This window comes from Perca flavescens, chromosome 10 (genome assembly GCF_004354835.1).
Source record: "Perca flavescens isolate YP-PL-M2 chromosome 10, PFLA_1.0, whole genome shotgun sequence".
In the NCBI taxonomy this organism is placed as follows: Eukaryota; Metazoa; Chordata; class Actinopteri; order Perciformes; family Percidae; genus Perca; species Perca flavescens.
In genome coordinates, this window is record NC_041340.1 from 25,305,107 (window position 1) to 25,329,214 (window position 24,108).

The window sequence follows — 24,108 nt, forward strand, 5'->3', positions numbered from 1 at the left end:
AGAAAGAAAGTTCCCGTGTCTTGCTTCTCAACATCACAACAAAACAAAAAGGGCCGCGGCAGTAGGGGGAGAGCATCAGTCAGTAGGGGGAGAGCAGCAGTCAGTAGGGGGAGAGCATCAGTCAGTAGGGGGAGAGCATCAGTCAGTAGGGGAGAGCAGCAGTCAGTAGGGGGGAGAGCAGCAGTCAGTAGGGGGGAGAGCAGCAGTCAGTAGGGGAGAGCAGCAGTCAGTAGGGGGAGAGCAGCAGTCAGTAGGGGGAGAGCAGCAGTCAGTAGGGGGGAGAGCAGCAGTCAGTAGGGGGAGAGCAGCAGTCAGTGCAGTCAGTAGGGGGGAGAGCAGCAGTCAGTAGGGGGAGAGCAGCAGGGGGAGAGCAGCAGTCAGTAGGGGGAGAGCAGCAGTCAGTTGGAAAAACTCCGACACACAGAGAGGATATGAGAGGACGAGGAAGCCCTTCAACAAACCAATCAGTTAGAAGTATCTGGAGACGTAGCTCACGTATGTGATGACGGCAGGACGTAGGTTGGTCACGTATAGATCTTTAGTGCGCTTGCAAAACTGCAGTGTGAAACCACAATTAACCGGATCAAATGTATACAATGTAACAAAAACATGAACCTTGATCCGGACCTTGGTTCGGACTTTCATGTGTGAAAACGCCCTAAGACTCAAACACTTGCACTTTCTAATCCCATTTACTTTGTAGTTCTGCTTCTATGATTAGATTCATGTCCAAAGGTTCACCTCCTCAGTGCAGTGTGGCTATTTATGTCTGATTTCCGCCAGACATTTTAATAACTTCACAATAAAAACAGCAACGATAGAAATGAGCGAGGGCCCTTATTGAGTCCCCGCTCTTCCCAGTCTATGTGAATCAGTGTACACAAGTATCCATCCACAGTGCAGTGCACATATAGAAGAGTCCCGATGGCATTTAAATTAGATTTTAGTCAGCCACCAGTTCTCATCTCTTGAAATACTTCCTGGCCCAGGGTCGTTGATACATGATTATGTGGTCATTTGATTTAATGCAGATTTATTGTGCTATAGTAATGCATACTCCAAAACAAATGTGCAATCAATTACCACAATCAAACTGACACACTATGAATCAAGGGCTTAGGTGGCCCCTCGCCTACACTACCCTAACGCCAGCATCCTCCCTTCACCGCACATTAAAGACAAATATAAGTAGCCAATTTTTTTTGCCCTCGTTGCTTTGTGGTCAACTTTTGTGATCCAGGCTTAGGTCACTGATGTGAAAGCCCCCTTACTGCTTTACATTCCAGTATATTTTTTGACATATTTTGAATGTTGTGTTATCTGAGGGCTTATAAGGTTAAAGTCGGTTATAAAGCTCAAATGTGCTAAGTCATCATGAGCACTGTGGTAGGGAAATAGGTTTAATAATTTACCTCTCAGTGGCGTGATATTTTGAAGGGGATGTTCTGTGTTGTGCGCTGTGATTGGTGGCTGAGTGGGTTCAATTACTTTATGTGTAGTGTTGGAGCGCCTCAAATGGACTGTGACCTTTACTTTGCCAACTCACATCTTTTTATGTTATCATGTCATCTAAACATATCCCTTATAACCCTGTTCTCGATGCAGCAAGAGAGAGTGTGTCCATCGGCTGTGTGCTCTCCGGGCTCTGCAGGGCTTGTAATTGGTGCTGAAAACTCTTCAGACACATCATCACATCATCGCTACTCAAAGATACCACAATGTCATCTGTGTTTTCCTTGTCATAGGATAAATAAAGGTATTCCCACCATAAATTGGTGCATAAACGTGTATCGGAATGCAGGAAATGAAGTCTTTGGCGCTCAAAATAACGCTGGGGGGAGGACACCCACAACCCACACTAGGGCTGGGGCGATATGCAGAAAATCAAATATCACGATATTTTTGACGAAATACCTCGATATCGATACCACAACGATATTGTAGTGTTGACTATTGGTGCTTTCACAAAATATTTACACAATGAGATTTTTGATAAATAATCATCAGTAATGTGGATATAATGATTAAGTTGGTAAAGGCAAATAATAGAACAGTTACAACAATCGGGTAAGTTCAGAAAATGACATCACTTTACGGTAATGCAGCCTTTAAAACCAGTAGAAGACACCACTAATACCATATTACCATATTACGTTATTACGATATCCAAAATCTAAGATGATATCTAGTCTCATATCACAATATCGATATAATATCGATATATTGCCCAGCTCTAACCGACACTATATATATATATATATATATATAAATATATATTGTATTGTAGTGTGTACAGTAAACACACTACAATACATTAGACTACACCACTGTAGTGGAGGTGTAGCAAAGATGTAGCCGTGTGCACTCACGCAGGCAGCTGTTGTGGGTGAACATGCGCTGCAGTCTCAGACATTCCTGCCACTGGTTGCCGCTGCCTTCGCAGTTACACCACAGCGCCACGTCTGCAGAGCCGTTGCTGATGTAGTTGGGTGTCATGATGGTACCTGCAGGTCAGAGGGTCAGAGAGGGCGCACGTTAGCTTCGGACAAGTCAGAGGACCTACGCGCTTTACTTTAAACGTTAATGCTTATCACAGTATTCCAGCGATGTTAACACGATCTCCGGGAGCACATTTGGCCAAAAAGCCCTGGAGGCCTCTCCTGGCTACTACTTTGCTTTTTTACTTTGAGCAATTTGGGAGGAAATCAGCTCGCTTTATGGCACGACACAGACAGAGGATTGAAACAAAGCAGAAACACAGCCTGTAGAAAAACACGATGCAGACTCTGACTTTTCCTCGGGGAGCTGAAGGGACATTTTGGTGTTTTTCTGCTCAGTGCCAACCTGGCAACTTTTTAGAGGCAGAACGCCCAAATGTGGACAATACGTTAAAGCCTGGATGAAGCTGAGGTTGCAAACACCACGGCTGAGTGCGACACACTCCCAAAACAACCCACTTTTACGTCTTAAAGAAACAATTCCACATTTTGGCAAATACTTTCTTTCAAAGTGGGGAGACGAGTGAATTCCTCTCATGTGTGAGCATACACACTGGCAGCAGAGGGAACAAGCAGCTTTGCTCCGTCTTATGTTCAAAAATACACCGGCCAACATAAAGCTCACATACTAACACGTTTGATCTCATTAATTTGGTCCGTACACAAACAGAGATGATATAAACCCACCTGTAGGGCGCCAAATAAAAAGAAATCCTACCAGTAGTTTTTCCTTCAGGGAAACATTTCACTGCATTCTTTTGATTACCTCTGGCAGCTACCCTTTTGTAAATATGTATTGTGCATGTTGTTCCTTTAAGAAGATGATCCTGATAGAGAAGTCATCCATCATTGTCAGCGCGAGCAGAAAGCCACTCGGTGCCTCTCTGTCCACATCTCTTGTCAGCTGCCATGCGTCTATCTCGCGTCTATCTCGCTGCTGCTGCTTCTTCTCCCCCTCTTCTGCTCTGCGTGATCACCTCAGTCACACTCTTTCTGCCTCTCCACCCATCACTCCCCTGTTCCGGCCATCTATCCTTCCACCCATCCACTCCACTCCATTCTGTACAGACCCTCTTATTTGGAGATTTGTGCTTTATTAGCTCTGTTTGAGAGAGAGTCTTAGGACATTAATATACTGTACATTCAACCTTTCTTTTTGCTGTTGGGTTCATGCAGCTGTCACTCATGACGCACATTTTAGGTTTAACCCAAACTTTTTTGTCATATGTCTTCATTTCATCACATCTCTTTATCAGCATGCCCATGTCATGTCATACAGCGAAACATATCACTGATGGTATGTATAAGAGCCATGTATATTATGTTTGTTTATGGTTTAAATAGTTTTCACATATTACGTAACGTAGGATGTCATGGGGGTTGGTCTCACAATAATCAATCTATTCATACACCTGGACACCTGCATGGCGGAGGCTAGGTGGGGTTTTTGCATTTTCTGTTGACCGCAAGTTTTTCCACATTTATGTTTAACTTTTTGCAGTATTTTCAGGCAACTGTATTTTGTTTATTAATGTTTTTTCCCACTTTCAAATGAACAATAAATTCTCGAAAGCATATCTCGGAGTGGATCTGAATTATTCAAACGGCGCGTCATACAGGTGATTGTTCCCTGACTCAGCCTCTCGGCGGCTTATGGAGGTTGCAAAGAAGTCGCTACAGTATGGATGTGTATTAATAGACATAAAAGAATTGGGAAAAACAGTGAAAAAAAATCTAGCTTGAATCAGCCTGCCAGTCCAAATACACTAAATACAAAATACACAACCTCCATGTAATGATCTGGCCCTGGTTTAAATCGTTAGCTAACATGACCGCGGTTATTGTGGATGTATTGTTGACATACCTTAGTAGCCTAGTAGCTCAGCTACTTAGCTTAGTAGCTAAGGAGCATAAGAGCTAGACTTAGCGACGATAGACTGACTAGTCCAGCCTTACCATTTTGATAATTTGATGATACATGAATATCTTCCATGCAGCTAGTCGTTGATTGGGGGACGACAACATGAAGAAATGGATTGAAATAAACAGAAAAGTTTTGAAGAGCTTTATTGGTAGTTTACTCCGTTATAAATTATTATCGGTTCTTGATACTATATGTCCTCAGTGGCACACACCGGCAGTAGCCTGGTCTACAGTAAATCAGCCAGCGGGCTCCAACAGCATCATGCTTTAATTCCTGGTTGAATGTGACAGTGACCATGGGGTTAGATTGGAGCATGACCGTCAGTTGTGATCACTATTCTGTCCTTTAAAATCAATGTTTGCATGCTGCCATCTTGACCTTTCGATTGGTTACCATTATGTTTTCTTTGATCTACTTATAGGTAGATAAAACATGTAATGGTGCCCAGTTTTCAGATGGTGATCAGAAATCCAAATCACTGCCTAATTATAATCCGTAGTTTAACCCTCCTGTTGTCCTCTGGTTATTTGACCCATTTTCAAAACGTTTCTGTCCGAAATGTGGGTTTCTTTCAACCAAATTGTCAAAGAAAGTAACGTGGATGGTTCTATTCAACACTCTGCACAAGTCAAATAAATGATCTGTTCTAGTTTCATTGAATTTTGGTGTTTTATTCAATTTTATAGCGTTTGAAAAAAGCTTAAAAAATGTCTGAAAAAGCTTCCAAAATGCAGGAAAAAATTCGACAAAAACATTTTAAAAAAGTGACAAAACATCGGGAAAAGCAACAAGTGTTGCAAAAAAGGTTGCAAAAAAACTTTAGATTAAAAAAATGTTGAACTAAGTTGCATGGTCGACGGGAAGACAACACAAGGGTCAAATGCCCAAGGCCTTTTCAGGGGTCTGAATTACGAGTTCTAAACATTCTACAGACAAACTGGATAACACGCCAAAACTCTGGTGGAGGTAAAATGCAGTCTTCTATTTCATGTCATGCTCATCATTCCTCCTTTCCCAACTCCACCCCTCCCCCACCCCCCCACCCATCGTACCGATGAGTCCAGCGTAGGCTCGGAGGCACAGGCCTGCTGAGTCTTTCAGGCAGCCGCTGGCCGTCGCAGTAGACGGCTGGCAGTTATTGAGGAAATCAGCCAGTCTGGACCTGGCAACGACACAGACAACAACATCAAACACAAGAAGTGGGCAGGACATCTGGGTGTGTGTGTTTTGGGTGTGTCTGCATGTGTGTGTGTGTGTGTGTGTGTGTGTGTGTGTGTAAATGTGGGCTTCAGTCCAGCACCAATGTTGTTTAAAGAAGTACTGGCCCGTTTTAGTGCTTGTACATATTGCCTTTTCGCTGTCCTTTCATCATTACTTTCCGCTTGATACTTTTGCTTTAGATCCACTGCTCCTTCAGCTTCTGTCCACGTATATAAGACTGGGGGACGTATATGCATTCACAAGGGCAAATACCAGCTTGCCATATTGTGCCGATTTGTTACATCCTTCAATTTGTTTCAAGTGTCACTGTTTTCACAACTTCATTTCATGAGCAATCATCATCATAAAAATCCCATCATACAAGCATGAGTGAAATTTAGGTGAAGTCTATTCATTGCATGCAATATAAATCCATAAATCCACTCACAGAAGAAAAATAAATTGAGAGTAAAATGAGAATGTAAACATCTCCACAAATGGGGTTAGAAAATAATTAATATTATGATTTCATTATTTTATAACAATGTTGACTGTACCATGCCATTCTAAACAATTTGTTCTTGTACGTCAGGTCTGATACATCAGCTTTACCCCTGAAGTAGCTCTCCATTAGCCATATGTGTCCTCAGGTATTCAGCACTGCCTATTCCGCAGACACTGCTGTGACCAGAGATGAACTGCAGTTACAGTTTAGTCATGCAGACCTGATCCAAAAACTCTGTTCACATGTATCTGTGGTCAAAGGCATTCAGTGGCTGGATGATGTTAACCAGTCCGACCCAAAAAAAACAGGATATCAAATACGTGATCTTTCTTCTACTAACGCTATGAGGCAGCACTGTGGGCGATCAATTAGCTCCCCGGCAAGAGGCTACCAAAACCTCATTGCCACAACAACAGTTTCTTCGCCTATGCAGTCAGCCTTACCAACAAGGCTCCGGACCCCCACTGACAATGACTCTTAACCCCCTCCTCCCCCCATCCCTAGTCACTACACTTGCACTAACCTTCATCCTGGACTTTACACCTGCACATTGCACTTTTTATTCCTTACAAATGTTGCACTCAACCCATTCAGCCTCTTTTTTCTTATGCACCAGTAATTTGGTATGTATATATTTGTTTTTCTGTATTGATTGTTTATTTTATATTCATGTTTAATATGTATGTTTGTCTGTTACCTGCACATACCGTGCAATTACATACCTTTGCTGTCAACTGTAAGATAACTAATCAAACCGCCCCGTGTCATTTAAAGCCTATTCGGTTTTATGATGTAAAGTTGTTATGAGTTGTGTGGCTGCGTGTCTAACCTGCACAGGTCGTCCCGGCGGCAGAAGCTCTGCTGGTGGAGGCAGTTGGGTTGCAGCCCCTCCATCTCCTGGTAGGAGCAGGACGGGACGATGGTTTTCCTCCTCCTCTCCCCACACAGGGTGTTGGTGCAGGGGCAGAACAGGACTCCCAGGCTGTACTCCTCAGGCACCCGCTCCAGGAAGCGCCGCAAGGCCCGGTGGCACTTGTGCTGGTTGCAGCGGTTGGTCCCGGGAGCCCGTTTGGTGCAGGCCAGCACGTACTCTGATCGCAGAGAGCCACACTTCTCGTACAGGCCGCAGTCCTGTGCCGCCTTCAGACACTGGTTCTCACCATCCAGCTGCATGTAAGATGAGGCTGAGAGGGGGTAGGGGGGGAGTCCAGTTAGCCAAACACGAAACACCTGTGTGTGCAGAAAGTTGTGAAGAGGGAAATGGAGGTGCCGAGCCTCGTCCAATAGTTGCTCCAAAAGCTTCCATAGCCGTCCCATACAATACACTGGACTCGAAGAAGATTAGAGGGAAGTAACTCACAGAATGGTATTCTAACACCATAATAGGGTGATTTACAGTAGGTATAAATTCACCTTCTGCAGACTGGGTAACAGACGCAATCCCAGAAGAAGAGAGTAACAGTTTGTTTTATCACTTTGGTACTATTATCACAAGCAGGTGGTAAAACCTCACAACTCTCAAAGCAGATCATCAAGATGGCTCGTTTTTTTGAAACTTGTAATGTAATGTTCTCATGTTCCATTGACTAAGTGCAACACACAGAATAACACAGTGACTCTTTCACCACACCTAATCAGTGTGTCATCAAAGACAAAACCTTTCATGGGAAGTAACTCTCTTTCACAATGTAATGCTCACAATACTTTTGATACGCTTCTCTTCTGATTTGCATTAACACATTTCACCAACATTTAATCCAGCTGCTCTAACAGTAATAGTTAATCACTGAAGCGTTTGTTAAACCTATAGATTTGAAATTGGTTTGACAGCTATATATGTGTATGTATGAACATCTTCAACCCAGTCTAATGGCAGTTCGTGAAATGGTCACTTAATTTAATCTATTTGATTTGTGTACACAAACACGTTTATCTCGTTTTTTGTTTTTTTTTCGTGATGGTCAGCATGTTTTTTTAAACTAATTATTTCAATGGGAAGCATCTTTCATGATGACAGCACAATTCTCAATGAGAAGTTACATAGCATTAAGAGCTACTAGAGTATGAAAGCCCGAAAATCTGCATAGGGAGGTTGGTTGGGGTGGTGGATGGGTCAAACAACAGAGGACTTTCACCCAGGAGACCGGGAATCATGTCCCGCGTGTCACGTTACCAAAACCCAACCGTCGCTTTCTTCTTTTACTCAACCCAAACGTCCTGTTCTTCTTTTCCTAAACCCAACCGTGCCGTTGGTGTCCCACGTCCCGTTGATTGCGTCCCACGTGTCACGTTTCCTAAACCCAACCGTCCTGTTCTTCTTTTCCGAAACCCAACCGTCGCTTTCTTCTTTTCATGGATACCAACAGTGAGGCCAGAGAGTATACTATATACTATACTATATAAATACTGTAAAAACACATTTGGCCAAATGATTGTAGAGGATGGCTTCATTTATCACAACTTGATTACGCATAGGATAGATATTATGTAAATGTTAGATTCTGTAAATGCTGGGTAACGTAAGGGTATTACCTAATGTGAAATTAATATTAAAGTAATATGCTACTGTAGCACCTACAGTATTTTATATTATTGATCGACCGGTATATTACAGACATGCCTTAATAGTTGTGTTAATCACAATACCGTTGTTTGAATTACATAGCTCCGTGTGCTACTAACGTCATCCTTCACAAGCAATCTAACATTAGCCCAGCATATTCATCTGAACACACCTAAAATGTCACAATACAGCCAATTAAAAGAAGTTTGTAATACTGGTTACATAGATATCGTGTTTTATTAACCTTAATTCTGTTTGCCATGGCTATATTTTATTGACTTGCAAAGTAGCTATCCGTTGCTAACATTAGCTAGCTAGCTAATTTATGTCAAAAAGCAGTAGCTAACTAACGCTACTGCCAAGATGTGGTTTGATTTTAGGACAGTGTAAACACATGACAACACTTGACGAGTCTTATAACACCTCTAAGGTCTCTAGTAAAATCATATCTTGGCAGAAGTTAGCTAACATTTCTGCTTTTTGAGACAAATTAGCGTTAGCAATGGATAGCTCCTTCGCAAGCTAATATAGCAACATAATTCAGGTTAATAAAATACGGTAATGTAACCAAAGTATTAAAAACTACATGTGGCTATAGTGTGACAGGCCTACTGCTGTTCAGTTTCGCATTGCGATACCTAACTTAGCTAGTTACAGTGCTGTGAGATGCCTGTTCAGATGACATGTCGGCTGCTGTGTGTGAGCTAGCTAGATTGCTTGTGAAGGATGAATCAAACTAATGTTAGACACACAAGGAGATATGAGTCAAACAAAACAACGGCATTATAGTACACACAAATATTAAGACATTTCTGTGATATAGCTAGCAATAATACAAAATACAGACCGAAATGTGTTTTAATCCAGTAACATTAGTCGAACAGCTCGAACAGTCGAATTTGCTGTACCAACAAGTGTTGACTGAAAAAGACTGTTCCTCCTAGATTTTTTTTTCCTGATGCCTGATTGTAATCTAATTGGAGACGAACAGCCAATCAGAATTGACCTATTGATTCTGCGATTGGTTGGTTTTGTGGCACACTTGTAACCAAGGGGGTAAGCTTCGCTTCAGAACTCGAACCTCCTATGGCGCCATTTTGATGCTACAAAGCGATCACCTCCCGTTAGCATTCCATTGACTGCCATTCATTTTGACGTCACTTTGACAGTGAATAACTTTACATCTGAAGCGTTTAAAATTTGTCCATTGTTTATTTCTAAAGAAACACGACAATGTATATAAGGCGCCATTACCTTCTACCTAACGTTATGGCTCCGTAGCAGATGTTTTTGTAAAAATAGGCTAACGATTGTGTCATAACCAAGCCACTTACTGTCGCATAGTAGAGGAATTACCGTAGGCTATAGTACAGGAGAAGCTCACAGGCAGTTTCGACTTACGTTAGCTGTTTAGGTTTAATACTAATATTAACTATCATTTTAGTTAGCAATAATTAGCCTGTGCCCATGTTATCTTCTTACATCTACGCTTTCCGTCTCTGCAAGATTGGGAATGATTGAGATTTCTCTTGGCACAGCTACCAGAAGACTTACAACTTTCAGACAGGTTGCTCACGTCACATTTACGTTGTCTCTGTCAGTTGGAGGCTGTGCAGTAACACTCAGCGCTCACCGGAAAAGTGCTTCTAATATACTTCACTGGTATTTTTATTTTATATGTCAATGCTTGTAACGCTGTGAAAATCTGAGCGAGCGTGTCTAGAGTTGAGCGCGCAGAAAGAAGAGGTTGAGAGGCTTCTACCTGCGAGCAGAGAAAGACATGCAAATACATTTATTGTGCACGAAATAGGTTTTTGTTTACTCAAACTAAATTCTTTTTGCGAGAATTTCTGTTCAAAATGCAATGTAATGTGCTTGCAAAATATAGTTCTCTGTGCTCAAAACATACAATTACTCGCTCAGGAATGTGACACATATATAACGCCATACATATTGATTTACATGTCTGAGGCTCAGTGATTCATCACTGCTGCACTGTGATAGAGACGTCATCATAATAGAGTGGTTCGAGTGAGTCTGCGTGTGTGTGTGTGTGTGTGTGTGTGTGTGTGTGTGTGTGTGTGTGTGTGTGTGTGTGTGTGTGTGCGTGTGGTTTGTGCGTGTTTGTGTGTGTGTTTTACCTGCCACTAAGGAAGCCATGCGAGTGTCCATCATTGTGTCGTCATAGGGAGATATTTCCAGCTCGTCCTCCCCTGGAGAAAAGGAACACACAAACATTGGCAAACAACTGAGTGATCACTTGCCATGTGAACCACAGAAGCTTGACGAAAGGAACAAATGTAGACAAACACTGTTCTCAATCAAACTCCATGTGGCCTCCTGAAATGCACTGGAACGAGGTTATGAGTGTAATATCTGGAATGACGCCATTACAATGATTTGAAATGTTTTCCCACAGTGAAAGAAATGGTGTAATGAGTTCACTCTGAGGCCGGTAAATTTAAAAAAGGTATTGTCCAAATTGTCATTTTTGAAAAGTTGTCCAGTTTAAATTATTGGAGAACAACTCAATCTATGTGGCACAGTACAAGAACTACTTACTCTCCTAAAACAGAACTCCCCGAGGGAAACAAGGTAGCTGCTTAAAAATCTAAACCTGTCTAAAACTGTGCTCAAGATTTCCAGACACAATTCAAACCTCTAAGTAAATAGATTGTGATTGACTGCAGTATACACAGCATTGGGTAAGATGTACGAGAATGGACAATTTGTACCACTTCAAACTACTTGATATGATTTATAACTCTGGGTGAGACTGTCTTCATGCTATTTATCAGCGTCAGACACATTAAAAGAGGAAAAGCTACTGGTTGTTTGTCAGTTTTTCTGACCTGATGTGCTGTAAGTTATCTTGTCTCCAAGATACACTTTTTCAGGATCTATGAACAGGCAAGTATTTAGCTAAAACTGCAGAAAAATAAAAATGAGGCTGGTAGGTTTGATCCCAGTTTTTAACGCAAGATGCTGTCTCTGGTTGGTAATGTCCCTGAAAACAAATATTAAAGATAAGACTTTATGGAGGTACGAGTACGCAATGACACACAGAAGAGTAAATAAACGGCGATACAGGAAAGAGATATGAAAGTGGTGGAAAATCCTGCAATGATATGAAGATCATGGGTGTAAACATGAGTCATCTGCAACATCAACATGTACAGAACATTCAAAGCACCCACAATTTTAATGCAGTCATAATTGATTGATAACTGGACCCACTATCATGCTGCTCTGTGGAAATGATTCTGTGATAAATCTTCTATTCCATGTCTAAATGAAGTTGTCAGTGCATTTTAACAGTTCGCTGTATTGAAATCATATTTACTTAAAAAAAAAGCTGATAAGAAGAAGAAAGGCAAGGCAAGGCAGCTTTATTTGTATAGCACATTTCAGCAACAGGGCAATTCAAACTGCTTTACATAAAACATTAAAGAGCGGTTAGAAAACAATTAAAAACTATTTAAAAACAAGAATAAAATTTACAGTGCAGTATAATAATTTAAAGAACTGAGAGATAAAATACACAAATAAAAGTTACAGTGCAGTATAAGAAATTACTGTTATTTATTTTTCAATTGAATTGAATGACGATTCAATGTGATTGTCATCACAAGGCTAAGTTATTTTCTTCGGCAAACCTTGTCAAAAACTCGGAACAGACTCGCAGACCGTCTCTTAATAGCGGACTCGCAGACAGTCTCTTAAATACCACTAGATAAAAGACAAGAATAAAATTGGCAGTGCAGTATAAGAACTGAGAGATAAAATACGTGAATAAAAGTTACAGTGCAGTATAAGAAATTAAACATTAAAGAGCAGTTATAGAATGTCATACAGTGTCATCAATGCCACTTCAGTATAACAAATCAACAGTTATTTAAAGAAAGACAACATCAAAAAGATAGGTCTTTAGCTTTGATTTAAAAGAACTGAGAGTTGCAGCGGACCTGCGTTTTCTGGGAGTTTGTTCCAGATATGTGGAGCGTAAAAACTGAATGCTGCTTCCCCCTGTTTAGTTCTGACTCTGGGGACAACAAGTAGATCTGTCCCAGACGACCTGAGAGGTCTGGGTGGGTCATAGTGTAGTAGCAGATCAGAAATGTATTTTGGCCCTAAACCAGCAAAAGTATTTTGAAATCAATTCTTTGAGGCACTGGAAGCCAGTGTAGAGACTTCAGTACTGGAGTGATGTGTTCCACTTTCTTGGTCTTAGTGAGGACTCGAGCAGCAGCATTCTGAATCAGCTGCAGCTGTCTGATTGATTTTTTAGGGAGACCTGTAAAGACACCGTTGCAGTAGTCAAGTCTACTGAAGATAAAAGCATGGAGAAGTTTTTCCAAATCCTGCTGAGACATAAGTCCTTTAACCCTTATTATATTTTTAAGGTGCTAATAGGCTGACTTTGTAAGTGTCTTAATGTGGCTGTTAAAATTCAGGTCTGAATCCATGACTACACTAAGATTTCTGGCTTTGTCTGTTGTTTTTAACATTGTCGTTTGAAGCTGAGTGCTGACTTTTAATCGTTCCTCTTTTGCTCCAAAAACAACCACCTCAATTTTTTCGTCATTTAATTTAAGAAAATTCTGGCACATCCAGTTGTGGATTTGTTCAATGCACTTAGTCAGTTGTTGTATTGGACTATAGTCCCCTGGTGATAAGGTTATATAAATTTGTGTGTCATACACATAACTATGGTAGCTTATTTTATTGTTTTCCATAATTTTAGCCAGTGGAAGCATGTAGATGTTAAACAAGAGAGGTCCCAGAACTGAGCCTTGGGGAACTCCGCACGTCATATTTGTATGCTCGGATGTATAATTCCCTATAGACACAAAGTAGTCCCTATTCTTTAAATAAGACTCAAAGCACTTTAGTACAGAGCCAGAAATGCCAACCCAGTTGTCCAATCGGTCTAGTAATATGTCATGGTCGACCGTATCAAATGCAGCGCTGAGATCAAGTAATACTAAGACTGAAATTTAAGTTTAAGTGGATGTCATTAAAGACTTTAACAAGAGCCGTCTCAGTGCTGTGATGTGGTCGAAAACCCATCTGGAAGGCATCTAAACTGTTGTTTAGTGACAAGCAAAGGTTGAGTTGTAGAGAAACCGTTTTTTCAATGATTTTACTTAAAAATGGAAGGTTTGATATCGGCCTATAGTTGCTCATTAGTGACGTGTCTAGATTGTTCTTTTTTAAGAGTGGCTTGATGACAGCAGTTTTCAGGGCCAAACAATTCAGACTTTTTTGAAAAGGCCTGTTGGTAGAATATCAAGGCAACAGGAGGAGGTTTTCAGATGTTGTATAATGTCCTCCAGGTTTTTACGGTTAATCATATGGAATTGGGTCATATTGGAATTTGTTTTGCCTGGACACTGTAACAGCACAAACTCTGTATTCGATATGGAAGCACTGACTGTTTGTCTAATTTTCAGAATTTTGTCTTTTGAAGAAAGTGGCAAAATCATTGCAGGCCTCGGTGGATAAAAGCTCAGATGCTACTGGTACTGGAGGGTTGGTTAACCTATTGACAGTAGCAAACAAAGCACGTGAATTACTACTGTTTTTGGCAATAATGTCCAAAAAGAAGGGCCGCCTAGCATTCCTCAGTTCCAAATTATAAATGCGAAGTCTCTCTTTATAAGTGTTGTAGTGGACCTGGAGATTAGTTTTTCGCCACCTGCGTTGTGCTTTTCGACACTCTCTTTTTTCTGTTCTTACCAGTATGACATTTCTCCATGGAGATCCTTTCTTACCAGATACAGCTTTGACCTTAGTGGGAGCAATGGCATCAATAACATTTGTAATTTTACAATTGCAATTGTCTACAAGCTCAGTGACTGAGACCCCTGAGAGGGTGGGTTTGGAGGAGAAAAGCTGAATGAATGATTCACTGGTGTTTTCACTGATATACCGTTTTCTGATTACCTTTGTTTGGACACTTTTGTGCATAGAGATATTGCCATTAAAGAAAACAGGAATGATCAGAAAGGCCTCCCCCTGCACCCCCTGCTGTGCAGTGGGCTCCGTGAAGTAAAACCACCCTAACCTTTGCACATTCAGAAATGTTATCCTCCTTAAACCCTTTTCCACCCAAACTAGCGTGTATATCCAGGTTTTTGGAACGTGGGAGAACCCAGTAAGAATAGGCGATAGTGTCCTTTCCCAATACCAGTGGAAAAGGTTGCCTTTCTGTTTATTTCTAGAGTCAAGTTTGACATCACGAACATGCCAGAAAACAGCTTTAGTAAACAGAAAGCAGCATGGAGGCCAGTGACAACATTACAGTGGTTACTTCTTTTTTGTATCGGCTCCTTATTCAGTCTCTCTTTCAAACTCAGTGCCAATCAATGAGGAACGATGTCCGAATGCTGCTTTGCTCCGTCAAAAAAAGACCTAGCGCATATTGTTCTCCACTTCTGGGCCGCACTGCGTTACGGCCGGTGGAATCACAGGCATTGTCTGGAGTGGCTGTGAGACCATTCAATATCGATTATGAATATTGCAATATAGAAATTAATTTCGATATTTTTAAACATATGTAAAAGTACAAAAGTTACGGGAAAACGCATCAAAATAGATGCATAACAAATTAAACAAGTTTTCTTACAACACAAGGTTTATTTCAACTGATGGTCATATTGGACTGGTACAACATGAATGAATAAATAAGGACCATGTCTACAGAACAGGACATGTTTTACTGGTTGGACAGTATAAAATATATAAAGAGAACAGGACATGTTCACCAAAGATATTAGGATTTATCACCACTAATGTAGCTAAAAACAGCCCAACTGGTCGGCCTCCCCCGGCTGAGTGCTGACATTGATTGATTCCAAAGACAGAGCTGTGTGAGTTTGGGTTAAAATGAAGCAAAACATGAAAGCAGTGCTCAAAGCGGATGTAGATAAGTTATGTATGTGTTGTTGTCCTCTATCAGCCAGTATTCGGAGATCAGAGCCATTCTACGTGTTCAGGTAGACAACGTTATTAATCTTGGATGACATTATGCTTATTAATTAATGCAACTTCCGAAATAGCGGACAGTTTTACCATCACATAGTGCTGTGTTTGTTATGTGTGGATGGTAGTTGTTGAAACATTGCCCAGCGCTAAAGGTCTATAATGACTGTAGCACAGTGTTGCTTTAGTCTTCAGTTTGTTTCATTTCTCATTTAAAAAGAAGTTCACGAGAACGAGATGAAAATATCAATCTCATATATCATGAAAACAACACAACAGCACCTCTGTCGGTGGGCCAACCCCCAAATCACCGTGAGCCTTGATTGAGCCGTGTGAGAGCCGTTTGTTGCTGCAAATGATTCAAACACACTGAAAAGTTCAAACTCAATGAAGAATGTAATGGCATGTAAAGTGTTTATGTATGTAAATCCTATTCTAGGCTATATATTTATGGTAATGACACGCTAGAGCAGCCTAGCAGCGTTAGGAACTGAAGAGTGTGTAATTACACTAATGCTCCGCTGACTAATAGGCCACAGGGGAGGACCAGTCCGCTGGCTGCTGTTAGCTTACTTACTGATGCATGTGTGTGTGTGTGTGTGTGTGTGTGTGTGTGTGTGTTCACAGTGAGGTCTTCTGCCTGGACCTCACTTTTACATGAGGCTGGTTTGGGATCATGACACATTTTATGGCTAAAGTAGAAATGAAGCAGGTCTGCATTAAAGTGTTTAGTTCCCGTGCTGCTATAGAAATGATCACAGGTTGGTTTTCTCATCTGCTGCAAGATGTTTCTCTCTATAAGTGCAACAAACAGCATCTGGAGCTCCTCGGTACACCTGTGCAGATAGGTTTCTATATAATGTGCACAAGGCATCTTTTCAAATGAGGGGACACAAACTTTAGATATTTACAGCGATGGAGGATACATTTCTTATTGTCAACAAACGTGAGCAAAACCAAAAAATTATTAAATCGATCCTACAAACAGATATTCTCTGTTCAGTGGATAAACTGTTGCGCTGGGTGACACACACACACACACACACACACACACACACACACACACACACACACACACACACACACACTGTAGTTTACTTTGACTCAATCTCTCACACACTGTCCTGCTGCCAGAAATACTCACTAGACAGTGTTGGGGAGTAACGGAATACATGGACCGGCGTTATGTATTCAGAATACAAATTATGAGTAACTGTATTTGTCGCACTGAATGCATGCTCTTGGGGAATTACTGGAATTGTTGGGTCTTTGTAAATTATAGAGTGTGGTTTAGACCTACTCTATCTGTAAAGTCTCTTGAGATAACTCTTGTTATGAATTGATACTATAAATAAAACTGAATTGAATTGAATTCCGTTACAATTTAAATAGTTGGTATTTAGAATACAGTTACATTGTTGAAATCAATGGATTACATGACAATACTTCTCTGTTTCACGAGTTTATTCACTCTGAATAAAGTAAGGCAACGGCATGCATATCCCAGAAGCCCCAATATCAAAATGAAAAAATTAGCTATTTGCGTGATCATTCACAATGGAGTCGGAACCGGCACGACAGAGCCAGGGCAGGACTGCGTTTCTATCTTGGAAATTCAAACAGCATTTCACATTAAAGAAAGAGAAGGGAAAACAAAATATAACTGTGCAGTGCAACCTCTGCTTGCCAGCAACCAACCTCCTTTCAGCGTCCAAATTACTCCACCTCCAACCTGAAGAAGCATCTTAAAGTAATTATTTATTTATTTTTATTAGCCAGGGGTAGTCGTCTGCTGTAGTTTTACGGGTCACCTTGCACCTTTTATAGTTGTATCGTACCTGCTTAGTCGATGTGCGACTTTACATTCTCCTACGTGCTGATTTACTTGCCCCAGAGCGGTTGAAAGACTGACTAGCCCCGTTTGACATGCTAGCTAACGTTAGCTAAAATTAGCTCATGGTAGCTTGGACTGCGGTTAGATTTTTGTAGTATGCAGTTCGGGACTACAAATACAACAATCTATCTGCTTGTTTACAACAGAAGAACACAACAGACTAGGCCTGTTTAGTAAGCAGGATTTGATGGCCGCATTCCTACACTTATAAAATGCAATTCAATGTGGAAGTAATCCAAGTATTCAGAATACGTTACTCAGATTGAGTAATGTAATGGAATACGTTACAAATTACATTTTTGGGCATGTATTCTATATTCCTTAACGGAATACGTTTTGAAATTATCCTTCCCAACACTGTCACTAGAGCAATGTGGATTAATTTACAAATGCGTCTGTATGAGGTTTTTAATCACTGAGCCCTTTTTAAACATGATGTTTGGGACTGAGAGCCACAAACGAGCAATGGAGTAACACATTATTGGTTTTGGTATTTTATATGGAATTTTAAAAATAAATAAAAAAGAAGCTCAGATGGATTATTCCAGTGTCTCACCGTTAAAGCTGCACTGATACTGTTAATAATGGGGTTTTTTTTCTCCATTGTGCACATGTTTGAGTTGTTATGGCTAACTTGTTAGCATAGAGTAAACTATTCACACATCCAGCTGACAAAGAGCAACATTAGTTATGTTTGTGTCCACCTGATGAAGGTCAGCCCAATATTCTCTCTTTTAGCAGTTTCTAGTCTCCACCAACTAACAAGGGACATATCTGTTCTCTGTAGCTGCTGAATGCTCCACTGTGTTCACCAGCTGCTTTCTGACTGTCTGTCTGCTGTTTGGAGCTCATCAAGTGGAGGACAGAGTGCCTGAGCAGGTAGAGGACAGAGTACCTGAGCAGGTAGAGGACAGAGTACCTGAGCAGGTAGAGGACAGAGTACCTGAGCAGGTAGAGGACAGAGTACCTGATCAGGTAGAGGAGAGAGTACCTGATCAGGTAAAGGACAGAGTACCTGAGCAGGTAGAGGAGAGAGTACCTGATCAGGTAGAGGACAGAGTACCTGAGCAGGTAGAGGACAGAGTACCAGAGCAGGTAGAGGACAGAGTACCTGAGCAGGTAGAGGACAGAGGCTCTATCAGAGCTGGAGAGCTGTGAGACTGAACCAACAAAAGTTCAGGTCATTAAACCAAAACACTGAGCTGAAAGATGCTAAAAAGCTCCGTAAAGCTGAGCAGTGGTGGTATGTAACTGAGTACATTTACTCCAGTACTGTACTTCTACACTACAGTCCAAATGTTGAGGTACTTGTACTTTACTTGAGTCTTTTCTTTTCATGACACTTTCTACTTCCACTCCGCTACATTTCAGAGAGGAATATTGTACTTTTTACTCCACTACATTCATCTGACAGCTTTAGTTACTAGTTACTTTACACATTAAGATTTCTGCACCCAAAACACATGTAGTTTATAAGATCTTATTTATTATAAATGAAACTAACCAACAACATAACAGCCTACAAGTCCAGCTGAGATGATTAGACCATTAAACACACAGCTGTTTGGATCCTTTACACTTTCTAAAATGGGAGGATTTTTCTGCATCGAGTACTTTTACTTTTAATACGTTACTTGCATTTTCCTGATGATACTTATATACTTTTAATTAAGTAAGATTTTCAAAGCAGGACTATTACTTGTAACAGAGTATTTTTGCCTTGTGGTATTAGTACGTTTCATTAAGTAAATGATCGGAATACTTCGTTCCACCACTGAAGCTGAGGCGTGACTGACCTGGCAGCAGGCGAACCCTCCAGTAGATGCGCAGGCACTGCTCCTCCTTGCGGAAGCCACGCTGGCACTTGCAGGCCAGGAGAGCGGGGTGTTTATTTAGCAGAGCGTCCTGTCCCTCCAGGCACTCTGCAGCCACCTGCTCCCCCAGCGGAGACACCTGTGCGTCGGCCGCACACAGCTCCAGGCCCCTGTACAATGCCTCACAGCGGGGGTCGACGGCGCACACTCGATGGGCTTCAACACAGTCAGTGGGGGAGGGAGGGAAGGGGAAGACCGGTGCTGAGGCTGGCAACACACCTAGGAGAGGACAGAAGAGACGGAGAGAGACACGTTTAAAGTCTAGGGAGGGGGTGACCTATGATGTTCTAGAACAAGGGTCTTCAACGTTTATAAGCTAAAGACCCCTAACCTGAAAGAGGAAGAACAGGGACTCCCTACTACATACAGTACAGGCCAAAAGTTTGGACACACCTTCTCATTCAATGTGTTTCTTTATTTTCATGACTATTTACATTGTAGATTCTCACTGAAGGCATCAAAACTATGAATGAACACATATGGAATTATGTACTTAACAAAAAAGTGTGAAATAACTGAAAACATGTCTTATATTTTAGATTCCTCAAAGTAGCCACCCTTTGCTTTTTTTGATAACTCTGCAAACCCTTGGTGTTCTCTCAATGAGTTTCATGAGGTAGTCACCTGAAATGGTTTTCACTTCACAGGTGTACTTTGTCAGGGTTAATTAGTGGAATTTTTCCCCTTATTAATAAAAAAGCAAAGGGTGGCTACTTTATAAGACATGTTTTCAGTTATTTCACACTTTTTTGTTAAGTACATAATTCCATATGTGTTCATTCATAGTTTTGATGCCTTCAGTGAGAATCTACAATGTAAATAGTCATGAAAATAAATAAAAGAACGCATTAAAGGAGAAGGTGTGTCCAAACTTTTGGCCTGTACTGTATGTTGTATTGAGTTGCACATTAAAGGTCCGATGGCATGAACATTTCACTTTATGAGGTTTTTTTAACATTAATATGCATTCCCCCTGGGGTTGGGACGATTCATCGACTACGTAAATGCGTCGACGCAAATAATTTGCGTCGACACGTCACTAAATAAAATAAATAAATAAAACTCACACGCAAATTAATTAATGTCATGCGGAACTAACGTAATGTGGAACTACTGTTAGATACGCGGGTTCTAGGGGAACCTAATCTGTACCTCCGCATTAGTTCTGAAGCTAGCCGAGCTCCTCATGACGGTCCAGTGAGTGAGTCAACAGTCAACAAGAGTTCCCTGCCGGCCTCTTTAAGATCGCAAGTTTGGCAAAATTTCGAGACAGTATGGCTGCAGCCTGGAGCCTCCCGTATCATGTCCTCTTGTCTAAAACTTCAGTCTTCGGGTCAGTTCCAGTAGTAGGCTACATGCGAGAGAGTGGTGGATAAGACGAGGATTGTGTGTTGCCGTTGTTCAGCAGTTGTTGGGTATGTGTGTGGAAATACGTCGAACATGCTAACGCATATCCGACGCCATCAACCAGATGTGCCAATCACTGGAACGAGACAAAAAAAACTGTCCAACTTCTCCTCCCTACAGTGCTTAACCAGCCTTTAAATACAAATAATTAAAGTTAAATTAAAGGAAGAAGAGCTTGAATGTTAAACAAGAGTTTGTTCATTATTTTACCTACTACTGTTAAAAAAAGCAAATACAGGCTACTCTTTTTGCACTTGCTCTGTTTACTTTAAGTTTTTATTTTTGTATTCCCCCTGAAAGTGACTGTATTTTGTTGTTGGATTGATAGCTACATCTGGCTTCAGGTTGCACTACAAATTCATTTTACTTGAACAGTGCAGTGGTAAACTATTTTAATAAACAGAGATTTGAACCTTATTGAAATTTATTTTGTGTAAATTGATAATAATTGAGCATTGGGTAAATAATCGCTAATTGAAAAATTGATAGTTAGATTAATCAAAAAATGAATCGTTAGATTAGTCGACTAATTGAAAAAACAATCGCTAGATTAATCATTTAAAAAATATTCGTTTGGGACAGCCCTAGTTCCCCCAGCCTGCTTTAGGTTTCCCCAGTGGCTAGAAATGGTGATAGGTGTGAACCGAGCCCTGGGTATCCTGCTCTGCCTTTGACAAAATGAAAGCTCAGATGGGCCGATCTCTGCTTTGCCCGCCCAGAGAATTCGGCCCACCCATGAGAGAGAGACAACATGGCTTTCAAACGAGCAAAGTGGCAGTTGGTCAAGACCACACCCCCACCCTCCACCTTCACCCCCCCTCTCTCCTCCTCAATAGCTACAGACACAGAAATGGCACATACTAAGGAAAGCTCATTGTGGGACTGGCTCTAGTGGCTGTAATTCTGCACCAAGGCTGAATTTCAGGAAAGAGACTTCAGATACAGTATTAGGGGACCATTAAGGTCTACATAAAAGAGACTTCAGATACAGTATTAGGGGACCACTAAGGTCTATATAAAAGAGACTTCAGATACAGTATTTGGGAACCACTAAGGTCTATATAAAAGAGACTTCAGATACAGTATTAGGGGACCACTAAGGCCTATATAAAAGAGACTTCAGATACAGTATTAGGGGACCACTAAGGTCTATATAAAAGATACTTCAGATACAGTATTAGGGGACCACTAAGGTCTATATAAAAGAGACTTCAGATACAGTATTAGGGGACCACTAAGGTCTATATTAAAGAGACTTCAGATACAGAATTAGGGGACCACTAAGGTCTATATTAAAGAGACTTCAGATACAGTATTAGGTGACCACTAAGGTCTATATTAAAGAGACTTCAGATAGTAGTATACTATGTGTGCATCACATTAACTTACAAATAAACCAAGAGGAGAAAACATGAAGTCACAAGGACTGACAGTCAACTCATTCATTGGACAATTTTGGTGATGTCATCTTGCATCATCAGCGCTGCATGGACCCTCGGGTGGAGATCCAATAAAATCCTGGCTACTGACAGCAGGTTGAACTATACTTTAATGTGTTTATTCATTCGATGACGTCACACCCGGGCTCGCCTCTGTATGCAGTCGCTCATTCAGCATTAGGGACAGACCGATTATCGGCCCTGGCTGATTATTATTATATATATATATATATATATTTTTTTTTTGTCAGTTTGCAGATTGTCTGTATCAGCATTTTAATTGCCTGATAACCGATAAAGTTAATGACTTGTGTCAGTGTGCTATTTTGGCTCGTCTACAGCTCTGTGTCTGTCCCTCTGCTTCGGTTTCACCCACCACTGAGTCGGACTACATGTCCCGCCCACAACACTATCTGACTCTCTGTTACTGTCACCATTGTGAGTGACTGTGTAGTGTTTCCTGTTTTATTTTGTAGTATTCTGTTTTCTCCCTTGTCTTGTCTTGTTTTACATCCTGTCTTGTGTTTTCCCGCCATTGTGATTGTGTGCCCCGCCCCGATCTGTTACACCTGTTCCTATCCCTCGTGTCCCCTGTCCCTGGTTTTACCTCGTTGTCCTGTATATTTAGTCTCTGTGTTTTCTTTGTGTCTCGTCGGATCGTTGTTCTGTTCTGTGCCGTCTTGGATTGTGGCGTCGTGTTCTGCCGCGCCTGTTCGTGTCGCGCTCCTGTGGTCTTTCTTCCTGGCCTGCTTGCTTTTTGGTTTTACTTTTTTGTTCAGTTTTGGTAAGAAATTCTGTATTCTAGATTTGGGTCCAAGCCTCGCTAGTTTTTCCCGTGAGTGTTGAGAGTTTCTCATATATTAAATCATTGCTTAAAGCATTCAAACTAAGTTTTGTGTTGGAGATTGTAGCATTCCAAAATCTCAATTTTGACCTACTCACTGGTTCCAAGTATCGGTTTTATTCGGTATCAGCCTTGAAAAAAACTGTATCGGTCGATCCCTATTCAGCATTTCTTTTCTGAACAGAAGATGCGTTATATGATGCAGAGCCACCACAGCACTTTCTCTGAGAAACTGAAACCTTTGCGTTTTTAGTTAAACGATTACTTTGCGAGCACAGAAATAAATATAGCTCCCATAAAAATGTACAAGCATTGTAACTGAGGGCCGTCCACAGCCATCAAACTCACCAACATTCTCTTGTAAAGTCATTTTTCCATCTTTCTTGTTGTGATCCCGGCTGTCTACAAACGTCTCCATCTTCAGCCCTAGATCTTACAGAATAGGCAAAAGGTCCCTAACATCTTAAATCTTACGAGATCTCACTTCCTTTACAGTTTCTATTCTTATGAATAGATTGCAGTAAGGTGATAGTTTAGGTATGAATTCATGCTCTGATAGAGCTTGATTCAATCTTTGGCTGGAAGCAGACCGAGACTCTCCTTTTTAAGCATTCTGGCTGTGATTGTTGTTCCACATCAGACTTGCCAAACAGGTCAGAGAACACTGAGGGCCAGACGTCACATGTTGCTTCCACTTATCCAATTTTAGCTCTTTTTTTCCCAACCTTTCTATTTCCTTTTCACACTACCACACTACAATACATACTCTTCAGCCGCGGACGTCGTTCTAAGCTAGTTTTTATTCATTACACACAGCCTTTGGATTGTGTGGAATCCAAAGTTTCTCTAAGAGGAGCTGTTGTTTTCTGAAGAGCGGCTGCTTCGTTTTGCAACCGCAGAAATGAGAGGCTCCCCTGGTAAAATCCAATCGCTGCTACGCACTGGGGAAGTGCAGAGGAGTTGTGTGAGGACAGCA

General features: G+C 41.1%; 1 protein-coding gene across 1 annotated transcript in view; it reads right to left on the reverse strand.

Annotated features, from left to right (window-relative positions):
* The window catches only part of gfra3 (GDNF family receptor alpha 3), a 33,952-nt gene extending 10,402 nt beyond the window's left edge, over nucleotides 1–23,550 (reverse strand). The window contains exons 1-6 of the mRNA XM_028588819.1: nucleotides 23,481–23,550; nucleotides 19,365–19,661; nucleotides 10,832–10,903; nucleotides 6,957–7,311; nucleotides 5,475–5,584; nucleotides 2,370–2,504 (exon numbers count right to left, since the gene is read on the reverse strand). Coding sequence (XP_028444620.1) covers nucleotides 2,370–2,504; nucleotides 5,475–5,584; nucleotides 6,957–7,311; nucleotides 10,832–10,903; nucleotides 19,365–19,661; nucleotides 23,481–23,550 — 1,039 coding nt within the window. The remainder of the gene's footprint in view (nucleotides 1–2,369; nucleotides 2,505–5,474; nucleotides 5,585–6,956; nucleotides 7,312–10,831; nucleotides 10,904–19,364; nucleotides 19,662–23,480) is intronic.
* Nucleotides 23,551–24,108: the final 558 nt, after the last annotated feature.